This window comes from Aulonocara stuartgranti, assembly GCF_965226115.1.
Source record: "Aulonocara stuartgranti genome assembly, chromosome: 1".
NCBI lineage: Eukaryota > Metazoa > Chordata > Actinopteri > Cichliformes > Cichlidae > Aulonocara > Aulonocara stuartgranti.
In genome coordinates, this window is record NC_138939.1 from 19,120,089 (window position 1) to 19,139,283 (window position 19,195).

The following is a 19,195-nucleotide window of genomic DNA, read 5'->3' on the forward strand; positions in this document are numbered from 1 at the left end:
ATAGTACTTTACCAAATTGCACCGATCCTTGTCCAGAGCACTCATCTTTTTTTTTTTTTTTTTACAACCGCGGCCTCTTTCCAAGCCATCCTTTTGCATTCCCTTTTAGCAACCTTGACTCCAGGGGCGATTTTAGCCCATTTTTGGGGGTGCTTCAGCAAAATGAATCAAAGCACCCCCAAAGATTTCTTGCTGTTTTTGACAATATTTGCTGTTTGTGTGACACACTACTAAAATATAAAAAGCATACAGTACATAGGTTGAGACGTAACATTTTAACAATAACAGTATAGATACCCCCCCCCCCTCTCAAAATGGTTTGTTCCAGCTCTCCCCTGCTCTGGCTCTAGCACCGTTGCTGCCAGAGCGATGGTGGCTGAGACGCAGCGGAGCGGAGGTGTAAGTGCCTGGCTTAAAACAGGACATGTTAGCTGCATTTAACCCTAAGTTACTCTTTATATAGTTAGGTAGGAGTCACACCATGTTTCTTTTTGGCTGAAAAACATTACACCCAGGTAACCTGCAGTGTTGAAAACGTGTTTTCCAATGATGTTTGCTACCCTACAATCCGTACTCTGTAGTAAATTCAGCGACATTTGACCGTCCTGTTGCTCCCATTGAAATGTATACAGCCTATTTAAAATCTAAAACTTAAAATTGTCGTAGCCTACTGTTGTTACCACTGTCCTGTTTGAAATGGAATGAGAGAATCTGGTTATTTTGTCATTTGTGCCGATATTAAACCCAGGAGCCACATTCAGGTAAAAGTGTAATAACAAATGATCCGTCAATAAAGGATAATGTTGGATCAGTGTTTCAATATTTATATCTTTTATTAGATTTACATGTGGTTTGGTTATTTACCTTGTGGTGAAAACACACTGAGAGAGGACTTTTTTATTAGTGATCTTAATAATATATATTTTTTCATATTAATGTAATTTTTCATCTAATTGAATACAATCTATTTGTGTATGATTGTCAGTCCAAAGAGGGAGAGAGGAAAGAGGGGAACGTGAAGAGAAAGTACAAGTTCAGGAAGAACCAGGTAAGGAAACAGACAGGGAATAGTGACAGGCAAAACAGAAACTGTTTAACCGCTTGAGAGAGTTGACCAGCAAAAGTGATTTGCCAACTTCAAGGTGAGGCGACATAGGTTAAAATAAAAGAAAAAAATCTGCAGAGCCATAGTAGTATTGTCAATAAAGATCTTTTCATACATTGTACCATAGGCAAAGTTGCCTCAATTTTTATAATTTTTTAATCAATATTTTGTACATTTGTGCATTCAAGGACTCTATTTTTGGAGTGTATTTTCATATATCTGTATTGTATTATAATACACATTAAAAGTTAATCTCTGTCCAAAAAATGCACTTAGTTTACTTTTTACTCACTATGAGCGTCATTCATTATTCTTCATTCTTCTTCTTCTTCTTTCTTGATGAATTTAAGAATCTTATGAATTATTATGGAAAGTTTGCAGACTTGCACAGAGATGGTAAAATTATGATGACTGATAACGGAGATGAAGACAACAGATGATGAGGACAGGGAGGAACAGGGGTTTAAATACACCAAGGAGACAGTCAGAGGGAACTTGGAACAACTGGAGACATTTAGGGATGCAGGGACTGACAGAGACAGGGAAGAAGACTCATCATGATGAGTAAAGTTTATCTTGCCTGGCTGGGCAGCTCTCTGAGTGCTCAGCACCCCCAAAGCTCTGATCCTAGAATCGCCCCTGCTTGACTGCTACCGTTTCAAATGTGTCCAATTTTACGCATTGCACCACTCGCCCAAAACTTCCTCTTCCTCCAAGCCTTTTTACTTTTTTTTTTACTTTTTTTCTTTTTAAAGTTTTACATCTGCAGGACTTGAAGTTATCTGTCACGGCTACACTGGCAGACCGTGGGAATGTGGGGAAAATAGAACCCAAAACGCAGGACTCTGTGCGATCAGTGCAGTGCATTTATTTACAGTGATGTAAATATTACACAATGAATCCCCGTGTGCGCCCGGTGTTCCCACCGTGCCGTGTCCGTGCTCTGTTTGTCCGTGCCTGCTGCCTTCTCATTTCCGTACTCCTACCGGGAAATAACAGAGGCAGCTGTTAGTACAAATAACTTCACTGTGGCAAGCTCCCACTCACAAACCGACTAGCTAGAGAACTGCAGGAAGTCTCACGCAACAATCCAGCGTCGAGGAGCTCTCAGCCACACTGCTATGTCCTTTGATGTTAAAGAGTGTCTATAAGTTCATGTTAAGCCAAAGGGTAAAACATGTTTGAAACGCTACGAGTTGTAAGATGGAACAGATTTCACAGTCGTCTGTGGCAACTAACAGTAATGTGGAGATTGGTGAGAATGCTGTCGTCCAAAGTAATACGTGTAAATACTCCCACCGCTGCTTCCTGGAGGGGTTTTGAGATTAAGGAATTGTACCACACTTGGTGTTTTCTGTAATTTAATTTGATTACTCTTAAATCTTTGTTTTACATTTCATTTGTTGATATCTAGTGTGGATGCGATTAAGCATTGTTCTTCTACTTTTAATCTTCCGTAAGTTCAATACTGTTCATGTTCAACTTAGAAAAACCATTCAACCACCATTAGATTCCTCTTCTTTTGGACACGCGTGCTTGTATTTTTTCCCTCATTTTTAACTTTTAGGGCAGCGCGATGGTTAGCACTGTTGCTGCACAGCAAGAAGGTCCTGAGTTCAATTCCACCATCAGGCCTGTATGGAGTTCGCATGATGTTCTCCCTGTTTGCGTGGGTTCCTTCCGGGTACTCCAGCTTCCTCCCATGACTGTCTATTTGTAAAAATAGACAGCCAATGGTGAAAAGAAAGCACACTAATCAAAATATATGACATGTTAAACCAAGTACAGCCCTCAATGATTTGATAACTGGTAGAAACACAATCAACAATTTTCTTTTTGACTTCATCAGTCTCTTATATCATTGTGGAGGGATTGGGGCCCACTCTTCTTTTTGACATTTCTTCACTTTTCCGAGGTTTGCTGACACTTGTTCTTAAGGTCAGCTGTCTTAAATTTGCAGCACAGCATATCAGTCAGGTTCAGGTCTGGACTTTGATTGGTCATTGCGGCACATTGATTTTCTTTTTCTCCCATGCTGCTGTATATTTTCTGCTGTGCTTGGGATCACTGACATGTTGCATGACCTGATTTAGGCCAAGTTTTAGCTGCTGGACAGATGGCCTCACATTTGATTCTAGAAAACTCCGAAATGCAGAGCAGTTCATGTTTGAATTGATGGCTGCAGGTTGTCCAGGTCCTGTGGCTGCAAAACAAAACAAACCTTCACCCTACTGTGCTTGACAGCTGATATGAGGTGTTTCTGCTTATATGAGGTGTGTGACTTTCTCCAAATGTGGTGCCCTGTATTATGGCCATACAGCTCCACTTTGATCTCATTTGTCCAAAGGACATTGTTTCAGACGTCTCAAGGTTTGTCCAAATGCAACTTTTCAAACCTAACCCTTGCTGTCATGTCTTTTTAGAGAGAAGAAGCTTTCTCCTGGCAACACTTCCAAGCAAGCAGTCTTTTAAAAAAAAAATTGTTCTGTTATGAACTTTAATCATAACATCCTAAAAGAGTCTGACATGTAACACTTGTTTATTTTAGCAGTTTTTCTGAGCATTGCATGGTCTGATCTTGGGGTGAGTTTACTCACAGGTCCTCTCCTGGGAAACCTCAGAGCTGTCTTTAATGTTATCCACCTGTGCATAATCGTTCTAACTGTAGAATGATGAATTTCAAATTGTTTTGAAATAGTCCTTTAACAACTGCTTCTCTACGATCTGATGAATTTTACTCCCAAGCATTGTGTTAACATAAGACACAGATCAGCAAAATGCCAAAATTTCTACTTTTATTGAGGCGCTCACACTTGCTGATGATCAGTTACACGAGTGCATTAGATTAGCAGAAACTGGCTGCTTTGTACTGTCTTAATTCCTATGAAAGCAGTGAGTATGGACTTAGTATTTTTCACACACACTGCTTCTACATGTTGGCTGAATTTTTCTTATATAAATAAAGGCACAATGTAATACGTCGTGTTTTTAAGGGAACTGAGGTTGTATTTGTCTATTTTTAGACTTGCAAAGCGGCAGATTAATTTTATTAAGTCCTGATAAAAAAAAAAATACCGTAGAATCAAAGTGACTTCATTTTCATATTACTATGTCAGGATCTAGCTTGTTCCTGTTTTTCTTTTTATTTTACATCATTGGATGCATGTGGCGATATTAGTTTAGTTTTTGTTTTTTGTAAAAGAATAGTACTTAATATTTAAAAAAATCTCGCATCTATGCTCATAAAAAATGTATGTCTACTAGTAGACACTAGTGGGCGTGCTAGTACTTGAAATAGAGGCTCGAATAACGCTACATAATCTTAAATTAACTCCGGCAATAGGATTAAACACCTATAACTACACCGGTGTTCTACTCTTTTCTTGTTGGCAGAAAAAAAACAGAAAGAGAGACTCTCCCGTCTGGGTTGTAACGACCATTTTATATTGTTGTTATTATTATTTTTTAAGGCACACTTTTCAAGAGTAAAGAACCTGTCGTAAAGTGTCGTAAAAGTAGATGGCGGGGGTTCAGCGCCCCCATGCGGCATTACGGGCAATGACTGCATTGTAGAAGCGGCCAGCCAAGAGACGACCTGCTGGGTAAACAACAGTGGATGCCTCGGAAGGCAGGAATGGGAACTTCGTCGAGGGCAAACAGTGAGATTTTTTTATCTTGTCACATAGAGAAATAACACGGAGGTCGTATTGTCTCGTCCGAGTCGTCTGGGTTTCCATTTCGAGCCAAAATGGCTGATAATAATCGAGTATTTACTGAGTGAAGTGGAGCTAGCATTAGCTTAGCTCGTAGCCATCCGGGGCCCACTGCCTTCGATTTTGCTTCTCGGCACGGCTCGGGACTGTGTTGCCAGTTTCACAATCCCGGCCGCTACAGTCCTCCGGGTCGCGATTTCTGCGTGCTAGGCCTGCCTAGTTGCAGTTCGGGTAACACGTAGAAAACTACCTGTTTTCACTACTTGTCACTATTTCCCGCAGGATTCAACCCCGCATGTTGCAAAAAGGACGGTGACACATTTTGAAAAAAGGATTTGGACACAGGTACGTGTTGTCTTTGTTGTCTTCTGTCTGGGATATTTATCAGGCAACGGCTTGCTGTCCACTCTGGTTTCTCTCGATTCGTTATCGTAATATTGGTAGCTGATATTGTGGTGCGAGTGCTTTCCTAATAAAGCGACATTATCCAGCCTCAGTCACTTCGGCACCGTTTATGGGACATACAGAGAGAGACAGACAGACAGACAGGCAAGCAGGCAGGCAGACAGCAGCTGGGCTTATTGTAATTGTTAAGCGTTGTAGAAAGTATGCTTAGCCCCCAGCTTCAGGCTCGATACTGCCAGCCTAAATAAATCTACGTATCTGTGTTTTTGCTTGCCTAATCAGTTGTTAGTGGTCAGAAAGCACTGTGGGTATCGTTAGAGCTCAGCAGTACTGAATCAGTCGTACATCTTGAATTGGTTTGCTGTTGCCATTTCTGATTGCACCCACCCCCATGTATTTTCTAGTATAGATAGGCACCAGTTAACGTGGTAGAACTACCCCTTTTCTTCGTGATCTTATCGCCTGCATTAGAAATCAGCAGTATTATGGTGCAGCTTTGAGCCTTTGGGATTTTTTTCCCCTTCAGGGCTGTCCTCTGAGGCCCCTGAATTCATGCTTGTCATTGCGCAGCTTTTACAGTGAGATCTGAAGCACTCTCACTTATGTGTTAGATATATATATATATATATATATATATATATATATATATATATATAAAAGCATATAAGACCATTGTTGCATGTGCTTTTCACAGTTATGCTAAATACTTAAGCAAATCACTCTCTGCTCGCATAAAACCCAGCATCCCCTTTGACAGAAGTTGCATCTTCAGGTCAAGTGACAGCCAGGGTGCTGTTGTGCAATATGCTGCTAATGGACGTCACTTGTGCATTTGGCTTTTCTCTGTCTCAGGAAATGCTCTATAACCTACAGGAGTTGCACAAATGTACATACCAAAGCAGTGCAGTGCATTTTACTCAGACAGTTCCAGGAGCATGTTGAACTGTGTAGTGTTTTTTTTTTTTTTTTTTTAAATCCCTATTTTGTATCTTAAAAAGAAATGCTTATTTTTGCTATCAACTGACTTTGTGTCTGTCCTAAATGCATGCAGTGTTCTTCATGTTTGGTATTTTAGCTTTTAGCTCCATTTTTTCTAAAAGCAGATTGAAGCAGGAAATTGAAATCCAATTCATATTGTTGTGAATTGTGTGTTCCCAGCACACAATGTGGACAGGGACTAGCAAAGCACTGATTTCATATTTTTGTGTTGTGTTACATCACTTGTACTTCCAGATGGCTGCATTGACAGAGTTGGTACAATATGTTCCCAAATTATATTCTGAAATAGTAGCATCATGAATTTGTTTTCTGATTGCATCGGGTCAACAAGTACGACCAGCTTGTTGCTACATGCATACAGTGCAGACTATTTGACTTTGGGTTTACTGATGGTATAAAGCGCCCTAAATCAGAAAAAAGTTAGCCAGAAAAATACTGATCTGCTTTTTAAGAGATGATCAAATAGTTTGTTCGTGCTTGAAAATACCTTATACAGAACTAGACTGATTGTGTTAATGCCAATATTTGGGAAGTTTAAATTTCTCTATCAATATATTTGCAACTGTTGAGGTACATATAGTGTATTATAGCTTTACTGAAAAATGAACATGATAGGATTGCCGATTATTAACCCTTCAGTACCTAACCTATTGCAAAGTCACTGCTTGGCTCCATTCTGGTGCTACTCTACTGCATTTGCTGCAGTAATCTTTGAGCCTTAGCTGTTCTGATGGAACAACTATGTGATGTTGCTATTACCCCCAAACATATTTCTCTGCATTATAATCAGTAAAACGAAAGATTCTGATGCCAAAACATGAATGCTCATAAGGTATATTAAATAAGCCAGTATCCACTTATACATGGATATATAGGTCAGGCTAGGATCCCATGTTCTACAGTATGTAAACAGAATGTTTTCTGCCCTTTTTAATAGCAATTTTAAAGCCTTTTCTATTACAGATTTCTAATGTGTACCTTTGCAGTCCATATGTTTCCAAACACAAATCCAGGATTGCCAATAATGCCAAGCTATGCAATATATTTATTATGTAATATATTGCAAGAAAGTATTCTGCTTTACATCTACTGAATTCTGGATTTGATTTGATATTTATGATTGAATTAAAAGCAGTTTCCAGTTTCACTGATCACTAAATGGCATCGTGATTTTCTTGACAGTTTGGAAACAGAGCCCTATCGGTTTTTATACTCCATGTTGGTGCAAAGAGCACTGTTGACTGCTGTGTGCTTTTAGAATGTACACGTGGAGTCACGGAAATTGCTTTTTTTTGTTGTATGTGCAAAAATGGTTTAAATTTCACAAATGACTGGGTTTGTCGTTGTTCTGGGAGACTTCAAAACCACTGTGAAAAAATTTCCCGCGGCACCAGAGTGAAAAAGGCTCCTTCTCTTCACAGATACACGTTGGTGCACCCAAATATAACTCATATAGTCTCAGAGTCATGAAATAAACGCGAGAATTTGTCTCCCTTTCAGATTTTTTATTTTTTTTTGTCATGCTTTTCTTGGTATCCACAACAATGCAAACATATGAGGGCTGTTGACTCATCATTACTTTGAGTCAGCCTATGGGTATTTATTTACTGTCTTTAATCAGCAGCTTGGGGTCATTCTGTGTTAATTTGTATGAGAAAACAAAATGACCTGTTCAGTGAATAGATTGTCTTGTATTTAGACGGTGAGGTATTGTTTTAGATGAATTACTGTTTCTTCATGTTGTTGATTGGCCAGTGAAATGTCAAAAATGTTTACCTTGAACAATTCAGTGCAGAATGAAAATAGAAGTATAATTGTCTTACAGTCTATTTAAAAAATGCTGCATTTGGTTAAGGATATTAAGAATGAAGACTTGTTCGTGCATTCATGCACTTCTCGGAGTCAGGAAGTCTAGCTCCGGCCTAGCTGTGTTCACCTGCTCTTGAGTTGGAATAAGGAAACACAGTTTAGTCCTGAAAGACGACATGATAAATCATTGCTAGGAGTGATTAAATAACTTGTTGACAGCTGTCTGCAGGTTTTATCCAGCTTATTATTAAAGTATTCAAATAAAAATATTCTCAGACTTTGTTTAGTTTTGTTTTTTAGTTTCAACATGAATGAGTGTTTACTTGAATTAAGAAATGATTATTTTTCTCCTTTTAAACACCATCAGTACAGAACAATCATCTACTATTTCTCTTTTATGCATCTTAGATTAAATGTATGTTTCTTACCTGTTTTTGCATCTAGTGTTTTTTGTTTGTCTGTTTGTTTGTTGTCGTTTTGTTTTTGTTGTAGGATAGGCTGCAGAGGCCATAACAGAGTCCATCAGTAGTTGATGCTTTTGGTTTTCCCTCTCCGTGTATTTTCTTCTGGATGTGTAAACAAACATTTACATTTACTTCAGTTTAAATGATGTCTGTAAGGCAGATTGTAGTCATGTTTGAAGAACACTGAAAAGCACATGATTGAATTGTCTTATTTAGTTAAGTTGGTCAATTGAAGCTGCCTGACTATTGAGGACTTTAAGTGTGTTTACTGTGTAACATAGACTATTAATACCTCATCCATCAGACCTACATTGAGCTGACAGTACTCATTCACATTTTGCTTATTTTATTTTCTGTTTCTTTGTTGACTGACCTGTGTTATTTAACTCTTACATTTTCCCCCTTTTCTAGGTTTGGTGACATGCAGTGGTGAGAAGCTTTGGAATTAATGCAAGTTCACTTGGTTTTTGCTCCTTGAGGTCAGACCTGCCACCATGAAGAGTGAGGTGCCGTCTGAGGCCGCCAACAGACAGGAGCATATGAAGGAGCAACTGGTGAATCCCGAACCCATGGAGGCATCCAAGAGCTTCCCTAACAACATGGAGGTGATTGGAAAAGCTGGCAGCGATTTTGAAACTCTTTGTGAGTCGAGGCATCGGCCCCTGAGAGACACAGGGACACATAGAGACTCAGAACGGAGCTTTCCCGGACGTAGAAAACGAAAAGGCCAACAGGCAGGCCCATCAGACTGCTCGCTCAAGGATGGCCACATCAGTGAGAGTTCACTGGCACCTCAGCGTCCCAGAGTAGAACTTTTACAGCAACCCAGCGAGGATGAGCATAATCACGAGTCCTCTTTTAGTGACTGTGCTTCGTCCCCTTCATCCAGCCTGCGATTCGGGGACTCAGACACTCTTAGCTCGGAGGACGAGGGGGAAGCAGGAGCAACAGGAGGCCAACATAAGGCCCCTGCCCTGACAGGAGGCGGAGCCACTGGAGTCGGCTTGCGCCCTGCTATGGGCCGAACTCGGGGCAGCCGCACTCATAACTGGGTGCGGTCTGATGCTGAGCCCGTGCTGCTGAAGCGGGCGTGCCTGAGCAGCCGGCGGCCTCTACATAGGAAACGCTTTGTGAAAACGGCTCCTGGAGGAGGTCAGCGGACTCAGAAGCAAAAGGAGAGACTACTACAACAGAGAAAGAATCGTGAAATGTTTGCACGCAAGAAGTATGCTCTACACCACAGCACCAGTAGTTCCAGTGAGGAGCTCAGCGGCGACTTGTCCTCTGAATCTTCTACTGAAGCAGAGGATGAGATGTATGTAGATGTCAGCAGCACTAGCAGCCAGACCAACAGTGCTGCTGTGGCCTCAGGTAATCACTAACCCTTACTTTGTTATACATTTATCTCTGTGTTACATTACTTTGTAGGATTAGTTTTTAGTGCTTAATGAATTGACAAGTAAGGGAATAATTTATTTTCTCAGTAACCAGTCTGTAAAAGAAAGATTAGATTGTTTGGACATGACATGGGGTAAGATGGGTTTTATATGTACCAGCAGGCAAAATTATACACCACAGCCTGGGCATTTATTTTTCCATTATGTAATGGGTTGTTTTCAGCTCTTTGAAGAAAAAATCACCACACTTGTAACATTATGATGGAAATTATTTCTCCTAAACATCACGGTCACCATGATCTCTAATGCTGCACAACCATCCAGCATGAATTAACATATTTTAATTGAAGTACGTCGATGCAATGTTAAATTAACATGCACTGAAAAGCGGAACAGAAAAAACAGAAATGGCTCGTGAGGTCAACATGTGTCGTACAGCTTTCACTGACTGCTTTTATTCACAATAAAGGTTGTTAGTGTGGTAGATTAAAAACAAAAAAATATATATATATCCAAATTACTGTAATATTCATACAGTAATGTGCAAAAGTATTGAGTCACTCCTTATTTGTTTATATTTTTCTTCCAAAGAGCCAGGATTCAATCAGTAATTATCCAGACTTTTAAACGGTCTCTTTGGACATTAACTGCTATTTTTTTTAATTCCCTTTCAATCAGGTCCTTGTACTTGATCATTTTCAGAGGAATACTTTCTTTTTTAGTCAAGAGATGGACGAGCACTGTCCACAAATAACAGACATCTTAGCAAAGGACCAATTTAAAATTGCATTTTTAGCAGCAGCCGGTCACAAAAGCAGATGATTTAGTTCCATTTGTTTAATCGAATCTATGACAAAAAGCTAAAAATAACAGTCTGGTAGGCATAAACATAAGTTTTTTGGCCAACAAGGTGATTGACAGAGTTATTAGCCAAAAACGTAGCTACAATGGTGTGCAGAGTGTCGTTAAAAATTGGAGGAAACTAGGCAAAAGAAGAACTGACAGGCTTAAAATACTATCAAAGGAAGACGGAGAGTATCTGAAAGTCATGTCTCTAATAGGAAAGCATCTGATTGACAGCAATTTAAATTTTCACCATGACAACGATCCTAAACACACTGCCAATTCAATAAAAGCATATTACATATAGTGGAACAATATGAGTCATTATCAAAGCACTGTGGGATCATCTTGATAGAGAACAGAACAAAAAATTTGAATGTCTTTCGAGAAGCCTAGAGAACTATTCCTTAAATACTACTTAACAAAATTACAAGAAAACCTGGCTAACACAGTTCAGACTGTGTTTAAAAATGAAGGAGGTTGTACCAAACATTGACTTTCAAGATGTCAATGTTTGGTACAACCTCCTGTATAGTTCACCTATTACACCAATTGCACCAATTTCCCTTTTCCTGAGAAGACTGACTCAAGAGTAGCAGAGTACGGAATTTTTATAGACTTCCTGTTCCCTCACAGCACAATCAGGATCTAATTCTCTGGTGTAGAAGTTTAATGATGAAAAGTATCTCATTTGTTTCTGTAGTTGGAGCCGCTAGCTCTTTAGGTGTGCTGTTACAATTTTGGACTCCAGGTTTGGTTGGGTAGGGTCTCCTACTCCATAATTACTGCGGAATCACAGATGAACAATAGCATCGCTATTAGGGCGGGGTGACGTAGAAGTTTTAAGGTGCAACCATTAGAGCAGTCCTACCCATATATCGCACAGTGTGAAAAGAATCTCAGTAGTGCACAGGTGAGAGAAACACACATTTCCAGGATGAAGAGATTTTTGTATGTTTAATACAATTAATTAATCATAACTAACATAAATGGACAGATATCAGCTGAACAGCTAAAATGCTTTTGTGATGTTTTGGCTTTTTTTCCCTAACAGTTTAACCTTCGACCTATAGACCTGTGTCTGCTCTTTAATGTAACATTTGCACACTGTTTTTCACCAATTTAAACACTCGGGGTGAGAAAAAAAAAGGTTATGGCGACAAGACAGATGACTGTCTATCAAAATGCAGTCAGATTAGATCAGATTACGGTGTAATTTAAACATTAAATCATAAGTCATAAAGATCCTCTTTACTTTCATTTAATAATAATGATGGGTCAGTGTAGCTGTTATACACACACATTTACATGTTCAGAAGCATGCATGTGTCCGAACACATCTATCTTGCAAGGTTACATGCAGTGATTGACATGAAGCCATAGCGAGGTAGATTCAATTGTGAATATTATAATAATTATACCACTGAAATAATACAACAGTGTGTACTGCAATCTGAAAGCACAAATGGGAAAACCAGAGTGAAACTAACCACAGAGGTTCAAGTAGAAGCTACTGAAGTGCTGAGCTCCAAACACAGAACTACTTTACCGAGACCTTGCAGTAACGTCCAGCACAGTGTCAGGACACAGCCAAAGCCAGATTTATGGTCCCATATTTTCGTCCATTTTTGTAGCCTAGGTTTGGTGACATGCAGTGGTGAGCCAAAGTTGAGAAAGTCCTTAGTTGTTTTTAACACTATGTTTCACTGTATTACAAAGAACTTCTTTAAATAGTTTGACTTCTTTCAGGCTAAGCTGAAAACTAAACAAGAGTAGTCAGCATTCCAGATAATTTTTAAACTGCCCCCAGCGGGCAGTAGACCACCATAACGTATAGATGTGGGTCTGAAAAGCTCTGTGTACACCTATACATGACCCGCACAGTACCATGAGGGTCCTTAAGAGAAAGAGGCCTTCATCTGGCCTCCTATAAAGACGGACCACAGCTGCTTGGCTAGCCCCTGCTGTGAGCCTGTTGGAAAATCATGGCTTGGCACAGCATGGCTAAATGAGACTAACATGAGCAAAATGAAAACCCTATTAATTTCTGTTTTCTGAAGCTGGATCAGAGTCTACAGGTTTTCCTTTTACAGAAGGAGATTTTATTCTGGCTTACTAGCATGTCCCGTTAATATGAAAGGAAACTAAAAAAATTAAATGAACTTTATTATAGTTTTTGACTTGCATTACAGCATTTCATAAATGTGATGAATGTTGAAACATACATTAGAATTTGATGGCTGAATAATCAGAGCCCTACCTCAGAGAAATGCCAACTGCTGCCCTCTGTACCTGTTCAGGTTTATGAAGCCACTAAATTCAAACTATAACTTTGTGATTTGTTTCTCAGTGACTGTAAGAATGAAATCCTTTGAAAAGCTCCACCTCCGCCTTCGTTCATTGTTTCTTTCATGTAGCTGTTTAGCCCGAGCGATATTTCTGCTGCTGTGGCCCTAAGGGAGAATGGAAAGTTAGTTGTTGTGCCTTTGTGGTGGGAGACAGGTGGGAGAAAACTCAAACACTGTAGAGCAGCAGCCTTAGCATAGAAACAGTGAGTCTCTGAGGAAAAACAAGGCATTTGTTTACAGCAGGGAAAAGCAAGGAGGCAAGTGATGAAACCTTTCTTGTTCAGGGTTTGACGTAGGTGTGTGATGTAGAGAGGAAAGAGTTAAATCATACACGATGTATTAAAATGGGAAAACAATATCACAGCCAAATTTAATTTCAATTCAGTTTCAATGCAGTTTACACCTTAATTGAATTTCTTTAACAAAATCAAATAAAAATTCTGGTAAATTACTGGTTTAAACACAGATCAGACTCTTGGCCAAACTAAATTGCCTCAAGCATATTATGTGTCCTTACAGTGTTGTGTTTTTTTTTAAAAGGTATAGTAATACGAGGTGTTGTTTATCTTATTAAACATTGCACATATTGGCTACAGTTCCCAACCAACTTGTTGTTTTTGTGACTACATAAAGGCTTCACCTGAGTGCCAGGCAGCTAGACTTGCAGAAGGTGCTAAGCAGCAGTTCTCATGAGAGAGTAGGAATAGAAATCACACTGGGGAATTAGACTTCAGTAACATGGCAAGTCACTTGGTGATATGCACAAAGACACGGTTTAACTAAGCAAACAAAGTGCACAAATATACTCTAGCACTAAGTAAATTAAGCAAGCATTAATTTAAGTTATTTTAAAATCTCTTAACCAGCTTCCACAAGCTCTGTTCTACAAATCTTTCTGAATTTCATTCCTTAGAGATCATAAGGTGTTACAGTTTAAATGTGCTATACGCTGTAAGCCTGCCTTGGTATTTATGTGGAAGGCCAACCATGTCGGAGAGAACTTGTAAGTTTGACTGAAACACCCAATGCATGAGTCAGCAACTCTGACTTGCACTGAGATATTGTGATAATAATTAGAAACAGGCATGGGACTGTAAGCAGAAATAATCATGTCTCTGACTTATACTGTGTATTGTCGTCATCATTAGTGGAGACAAATTTATAGTTTCAAGTCTGGAGCTAACCCTAAAATAAATTCATGTTTGGGGACACTGCTGTCATTACCCTACCATGGCACCGGCACTGCCTCCATTTGCAGTGCTGAGAGGAATGATGCAGTTCTCTCCAATTAGTTTGCCATGACTAACCTGTTTGAGCAGTGCCTATGATGCACTGGGCTCCTTGAGTATAATGTGGGTGGCATTAATACATGCACCCACACAGGACCCCTTGAGTGTTATTAATTGACCACATACATTAGATATAAATCGTAAAATTAAATAAATACACATTTGTGGGTTTGCATAATGCTTATTGTATTTTTTAAAATGGATTACTTTACAAATAATGTAATAATATCTTCTGGTTTCCTTCTTTTGATGTGTCAGTGCAACCATTAACGCTTTGCAGACGCACCTTAGTGTTAAGGTCCCATGGTGTTAAGTGCAAGTAGAGATAGAGTGGGATCTGTTGCATTGATTACATTTCTCTTGTGCCCAGAGCTGCTGAACTGAGCAATTTCAGCACAAAGGTTTATTGGTTGGGTTATTTGTATGCTTTAAGCTAGTTATTTATATTTAACTTGATTCTGGTAAGCAGAAAACTGAGATTAATAAAAATTCGGACTATGACATGTTTATGCTGTTTGTTTTATTGTAGTTAGATGATATTTGCATTTATCAGATAGTATCTGGTCAGTTTATTAGAACTGGGGGGGAAATTGATACAATGGTATTGTCATATGGTGGTATTGTATCAATGCAGGGACACATGATATCTATATTTTCTTAAATACATTAAATTACTCTGGGGATACTATGAAAAAGAGGGCTCATCTCGTACATCCTGGGATAACATTAGGTGAGCAAACATACATTTTATTGACTCAACTGAAAAAACATCCAACATTGGACACACTTTGCTGTGAACTAGGAGTCAGCTTCATCAAGCTAGCTAAGGGCTCAGTCACATGAGTAAAAGTAGGACAGCAACATCCTTGCATCTACAAGAAAATCTGCCTGGTGATTGCATTGAATCTTTTAACATTCTGTGACCGATTGCAGCTTTTGATGTCTAAATGGTTGCACAGAGCTTGAGCGTGTTGATCGCAAGGTACAGATTGCATGATAGGAGGCAACCTTTCTGCAAGCAGTTGAACTCTGACCTGGACTGACTGCAATCACCATCAGAGAAAGTTGAAGGCTTGCACATAACTGTGATCTAATAATCAATATGTTAAAAATGTAAATAATAATGCATCATGAGTGAAATATTGTGATAATATTGTATTGTAGGGAGTCTGGAGTACTACACTAACTTTTGGTAATGGATTTATTCAGGTGCTCTGGACGAGGATGTCGTGGTGATTGAGGCGTCTCCAGCTCCCGCTCCTGCTGTCCCTGCAAGTGAGGAGATCAATGTGACCTCAACGGACAGTGAGGTAGAGATCGTCACAGTTGGAGATGGGTTCAGGTAGGCACCCCAGCTTTTTGAGTAATTAGTGAGAGTAAAATAAGATCTGAAATTAATTTGACCCTGATTCTATTTTGAATTCTTAAGGGTTTTAGGTGGATGCAGACTAAGCGTCTGAACTGTTAGTACAGTTTGCTTTTTTATCAGCAAACAAAAACTCAAGCCCAGTATTGTGAAAGTTGGGTTAGGACTTTTCTTAACTTGCAAAAATAGACTTTTACGCATGTGCTGTTAATGCTGTTTTTGTATACCAGTGCTATGCATTACGCTTTCACAACAATGCAAAGTGTCCACTTGGGTCAGTGTGGCAGATTAATGCGAGACTTTCTGCAGATACTAAAGTTTCTGGCAAAGCTACATCCTTAGCGTACCTTTTAGCAGACTAGGTAATAACTCCTCAACTTTGACACGAGCTATTGACATGACTACCTATGGGAGTGAATGATTCTGTTGATTGACATATGAGGGAATGGTAAATGCATTAGATGGGAGGCACCAATGCTAAGAGACTGGTTGGCAACTATCTGGCAATCCACAGGTTGCTGGAAAAAAATATGCATACCATGTGAATGCCTGCTGGTTAGTGGCAGATGCTAAAGCTTCATTCATGCAGTCCTAGAGATCTGCCAGTGACGCCCAGTAACCACTGGTCACCAGAGAAAATTGTTTCTTCTGTGACAATTGGCAAGAAGTCACTAGTGAAAACTGAAACTAGAAACTGATCACAAAGAGGTACACAGTGCTGCACTGAAAACCACCTTACTGTTGCTTTGGTCATTAGCAGGTTGCTGCACTCGACTGTAGTTTGCATGGAAGAAACAATCTTGTCTACAAACACCTGCAAACCCCTTCCAAGTGTTCGTGAAACTATGAGAAGTGCAACACAAACTGAAAAGAGACCATTTGTAGAAACTGCGCATTTTGAAACATGTTGTTTGTCACAATATGGTAAATCTTTTTTTTTTCTATTTTGCTTTGCATTTTTATCCAGTTTTAGCTCAGTGGGTCAATTTTAACTCATCAAGAGAAGAGCATCTTCCATTCAAACTAAGGGTGACCATTGCAGTCTGCTATTAACCAAATAAGATCTTTGGTGCAGTAGGGTCCTCTTTGCAACTGTTTTCACATAGTGACAGCCGGCAACTCACTTGCCATCCAGTTAGGAAATGCACATTTTTCTCTAGCATCTGGGGTGGGGTTACCAGGAGGGTAACAACTTATCTAGTTCTGTGTGATGTAGCCTAACCACTGTGAAATCTTTACCAGACATCAGCTGCAGAGCAAAGGGGAATTGCTTTGTATCAGGACATGGCTTTCCTCTTAAATTTACTGGAATAGCTAAGACACTGTTAGCTCCAGCTTCAGTACTTTGCTCGCTTAGACCTTTTATTTTAAGGGTTGATCTGTGATAATGTGCAGTAAGGATAGTTTAAAATGCCTTTTAAGACTTAAACCAAGCGCTAGACAGCTGGTTTTGTTAGTGTGGGTGTAGCCATTTTGACAGAACTAGAAAAAGGAGTAAGTGCAGGTTGGTCATTGCTTGCTTAAAGAGAAGTTGTAGGATGGGGGTGTGTAGTGCTTTAGTTGATTTGTTTTGCTCATGGATTCCATAGCTCTGCTTACATTGAACAGAGAAACCAGTCCTAGTAGAGCTGCATGCCTACATGTTTATAGCTGTAAACCCACATCACCCTGAAGCCACCTACGCTGTGCCTCTGCCATTTAAATCTTTCTAGATATGTCAAGCACAATGTGAGGTCAACCAGATGCGTGACTAAAGGTTTATAGTTAAATATAGTTAACTTGTTACACCACGAATGATTTAAGTGGCAGGGACAAAAAAAAGTCACTTTGACATGCCGCTTTTTTATATGCTACTAAAATTGTAAAACTATATATAACCAATGTGAATAATGATCCCATATCACAGAATAATTCTAAAATTCATGTTTCATGTATACATGTATACATCAGAACGTATTCCAGACTTGTTTTTTTAACATCACTAGAGGTTTATTATGTAAGCTTAAAACTACCATGGAGTAGATGTAGTGCTATATTGTGGCAAAGAATAACAACAATAACTAGCTGCTTCCACACTGAGTCCCTTATCCCGAGGATGGAGTCCAACTTTACCAACCTCTGGTGCGTACGGAGAAAGTTGTAGTCCTAGTTTTGCTCTGCAGCCTCTTGGGCTCAGCATTGCAGCACATGAACCAGTTCTGTACCTTTTTGTTGTTGTTTAGAGTGGTTCTCCACAGCAGAACGACGGCATGCACAAGGCTGGTTGGACTGTGCACAACTGCGTAATAGACTTTCTGGAGAGACAGCTAAATGATATCAAGGACCGCCACAGCAGTGCCAGCTAACAGAATTACTCACTAATAAAGAAACTGCTAAAATGACATGCAGAATATACTTATCCTACTTTTGATATACCTGGGCATCTCACACAAGTAAAGTCCGTATTTAGGGAAACACTGTATACATTGCATAGCCTGATTGGTATCATGGCTGCCATATCACTGTATATAATGCTCAAGTCTTTTTGATATGGATGCTAGTTAGAGACAGACATTTGAGAGCAGTGTGTTTAGAGAAGTTGTATTCCACTACACCCACCTCCATTTTCCTCACCCAATGAATCTTTTCTCTCTCTTCTCATATAACTTCTTGTCTCCTCATGCAGGCGATTATGCAGCTCAGTTCACAAACCTCTCCCTCTGTGTTAACCTCCATCTGTCTCCTTTGGCTTTCTGTCTTTAACCATATTTTTCCTGTTCCTACCTTTCACATTAGTCTATCAGTAATATATGAAAAATAGTTCCTGGAAGTGAGTATACCCAGCCTGCAATGTCATGGCCTGTCTGCCTGTTTTCCTCACTTTCAAAGATGTCCTGTCTCATTAGAGAATGTAGAGATGAGCTCTGCTGTAAGGGGGATGGGCAGCAGCAGAGCAGAAGGGCGGAGAATCAAAGGCCAGGAGAATGAGCAGTGAAATCTTTGTTCACACTGCCAGTGGTCTAATTTATATGTTCACATGCAGTTTATATTAGTACAGGCACGATATTCAGAAGTATGAAAACCCACATACATATTGTATCGTGACTTTTTCTTGGTATTTTGGGTGATTGGCTGCTTCTGATGTGATTTATTTAATTGTGTGTGATGCATTTGCATGAAAACAACTTCTGTAGGCAGAAGAGTGGGTTTCCTAAGTCTCACTACACATAGATATACTTTTTATTCTGAAAACGGAGAGAAACAGTCTTAGAGCAGCCAAAACCAGTCAAAAAGACTGGAATGCAGTGTAAAAGCTGAAGATAACATAATAAATAGCCTGATAAGTAAAACCATACAGGGTTGGACAGCCTCTCTTCACTCCCAGCTTGTGCAAAATGTGGCACTCCAAATTCAGGTTTAAACCAACAGCAGCACTTTTGACATAAGTGGGGAAAAAACGCTAAAAAAATTAAGTAAA

At 39.5% G+C, this 19,195-nt stretch overlaps 1 protein-coding gene across 7 annotated transcripts in view; it reads left to right on the forward strand.

Annotated features, from left to right (window-relative positions):
* Positions 1 to 375: 375 nt before the first annotated feature.
* rnf111 (ring finger protein 111) overlaps positions 376 to 19,195 on the forward strand; it is a 37,479-nt gene continuing 18,659 nt past the window's right edge. For 3 of the 7 annotated variants that reach the window (XM_082539038.1, XM_082539043.1, XM_082539044.1), the window contains exons 1-4: positions 4,656 to 4,764; positions 5,101 to 5,163; positions 8,907 to 9,866; positions 15,582 to 15,714. In XM_082539038.1, the coding sequence (XP_082395164.1) occupies positions 8,990 to 9,866; positions 15,582 to 15,714 (1,010 nt within the window). In that variant the 5' untranslated portion in view covers positions 4,656 to 4,764; positions 5,101 to 5,163; positions 8,907 to 8,989. Of the gene's footprint in view, positions 516 to 985; positions 1,049 to 4,655; positions 4,765 to 5,100; positions 5,164 to 8,906; positions 9,867 to 15,581; positions 15,715 to 19,195 lie in introns of those variants that run through there. The other 4 variants (XM_082539040.1, XM_082539041.1, XM_082539042.1 and 1 more) reach the window with 4 other exon arrangements.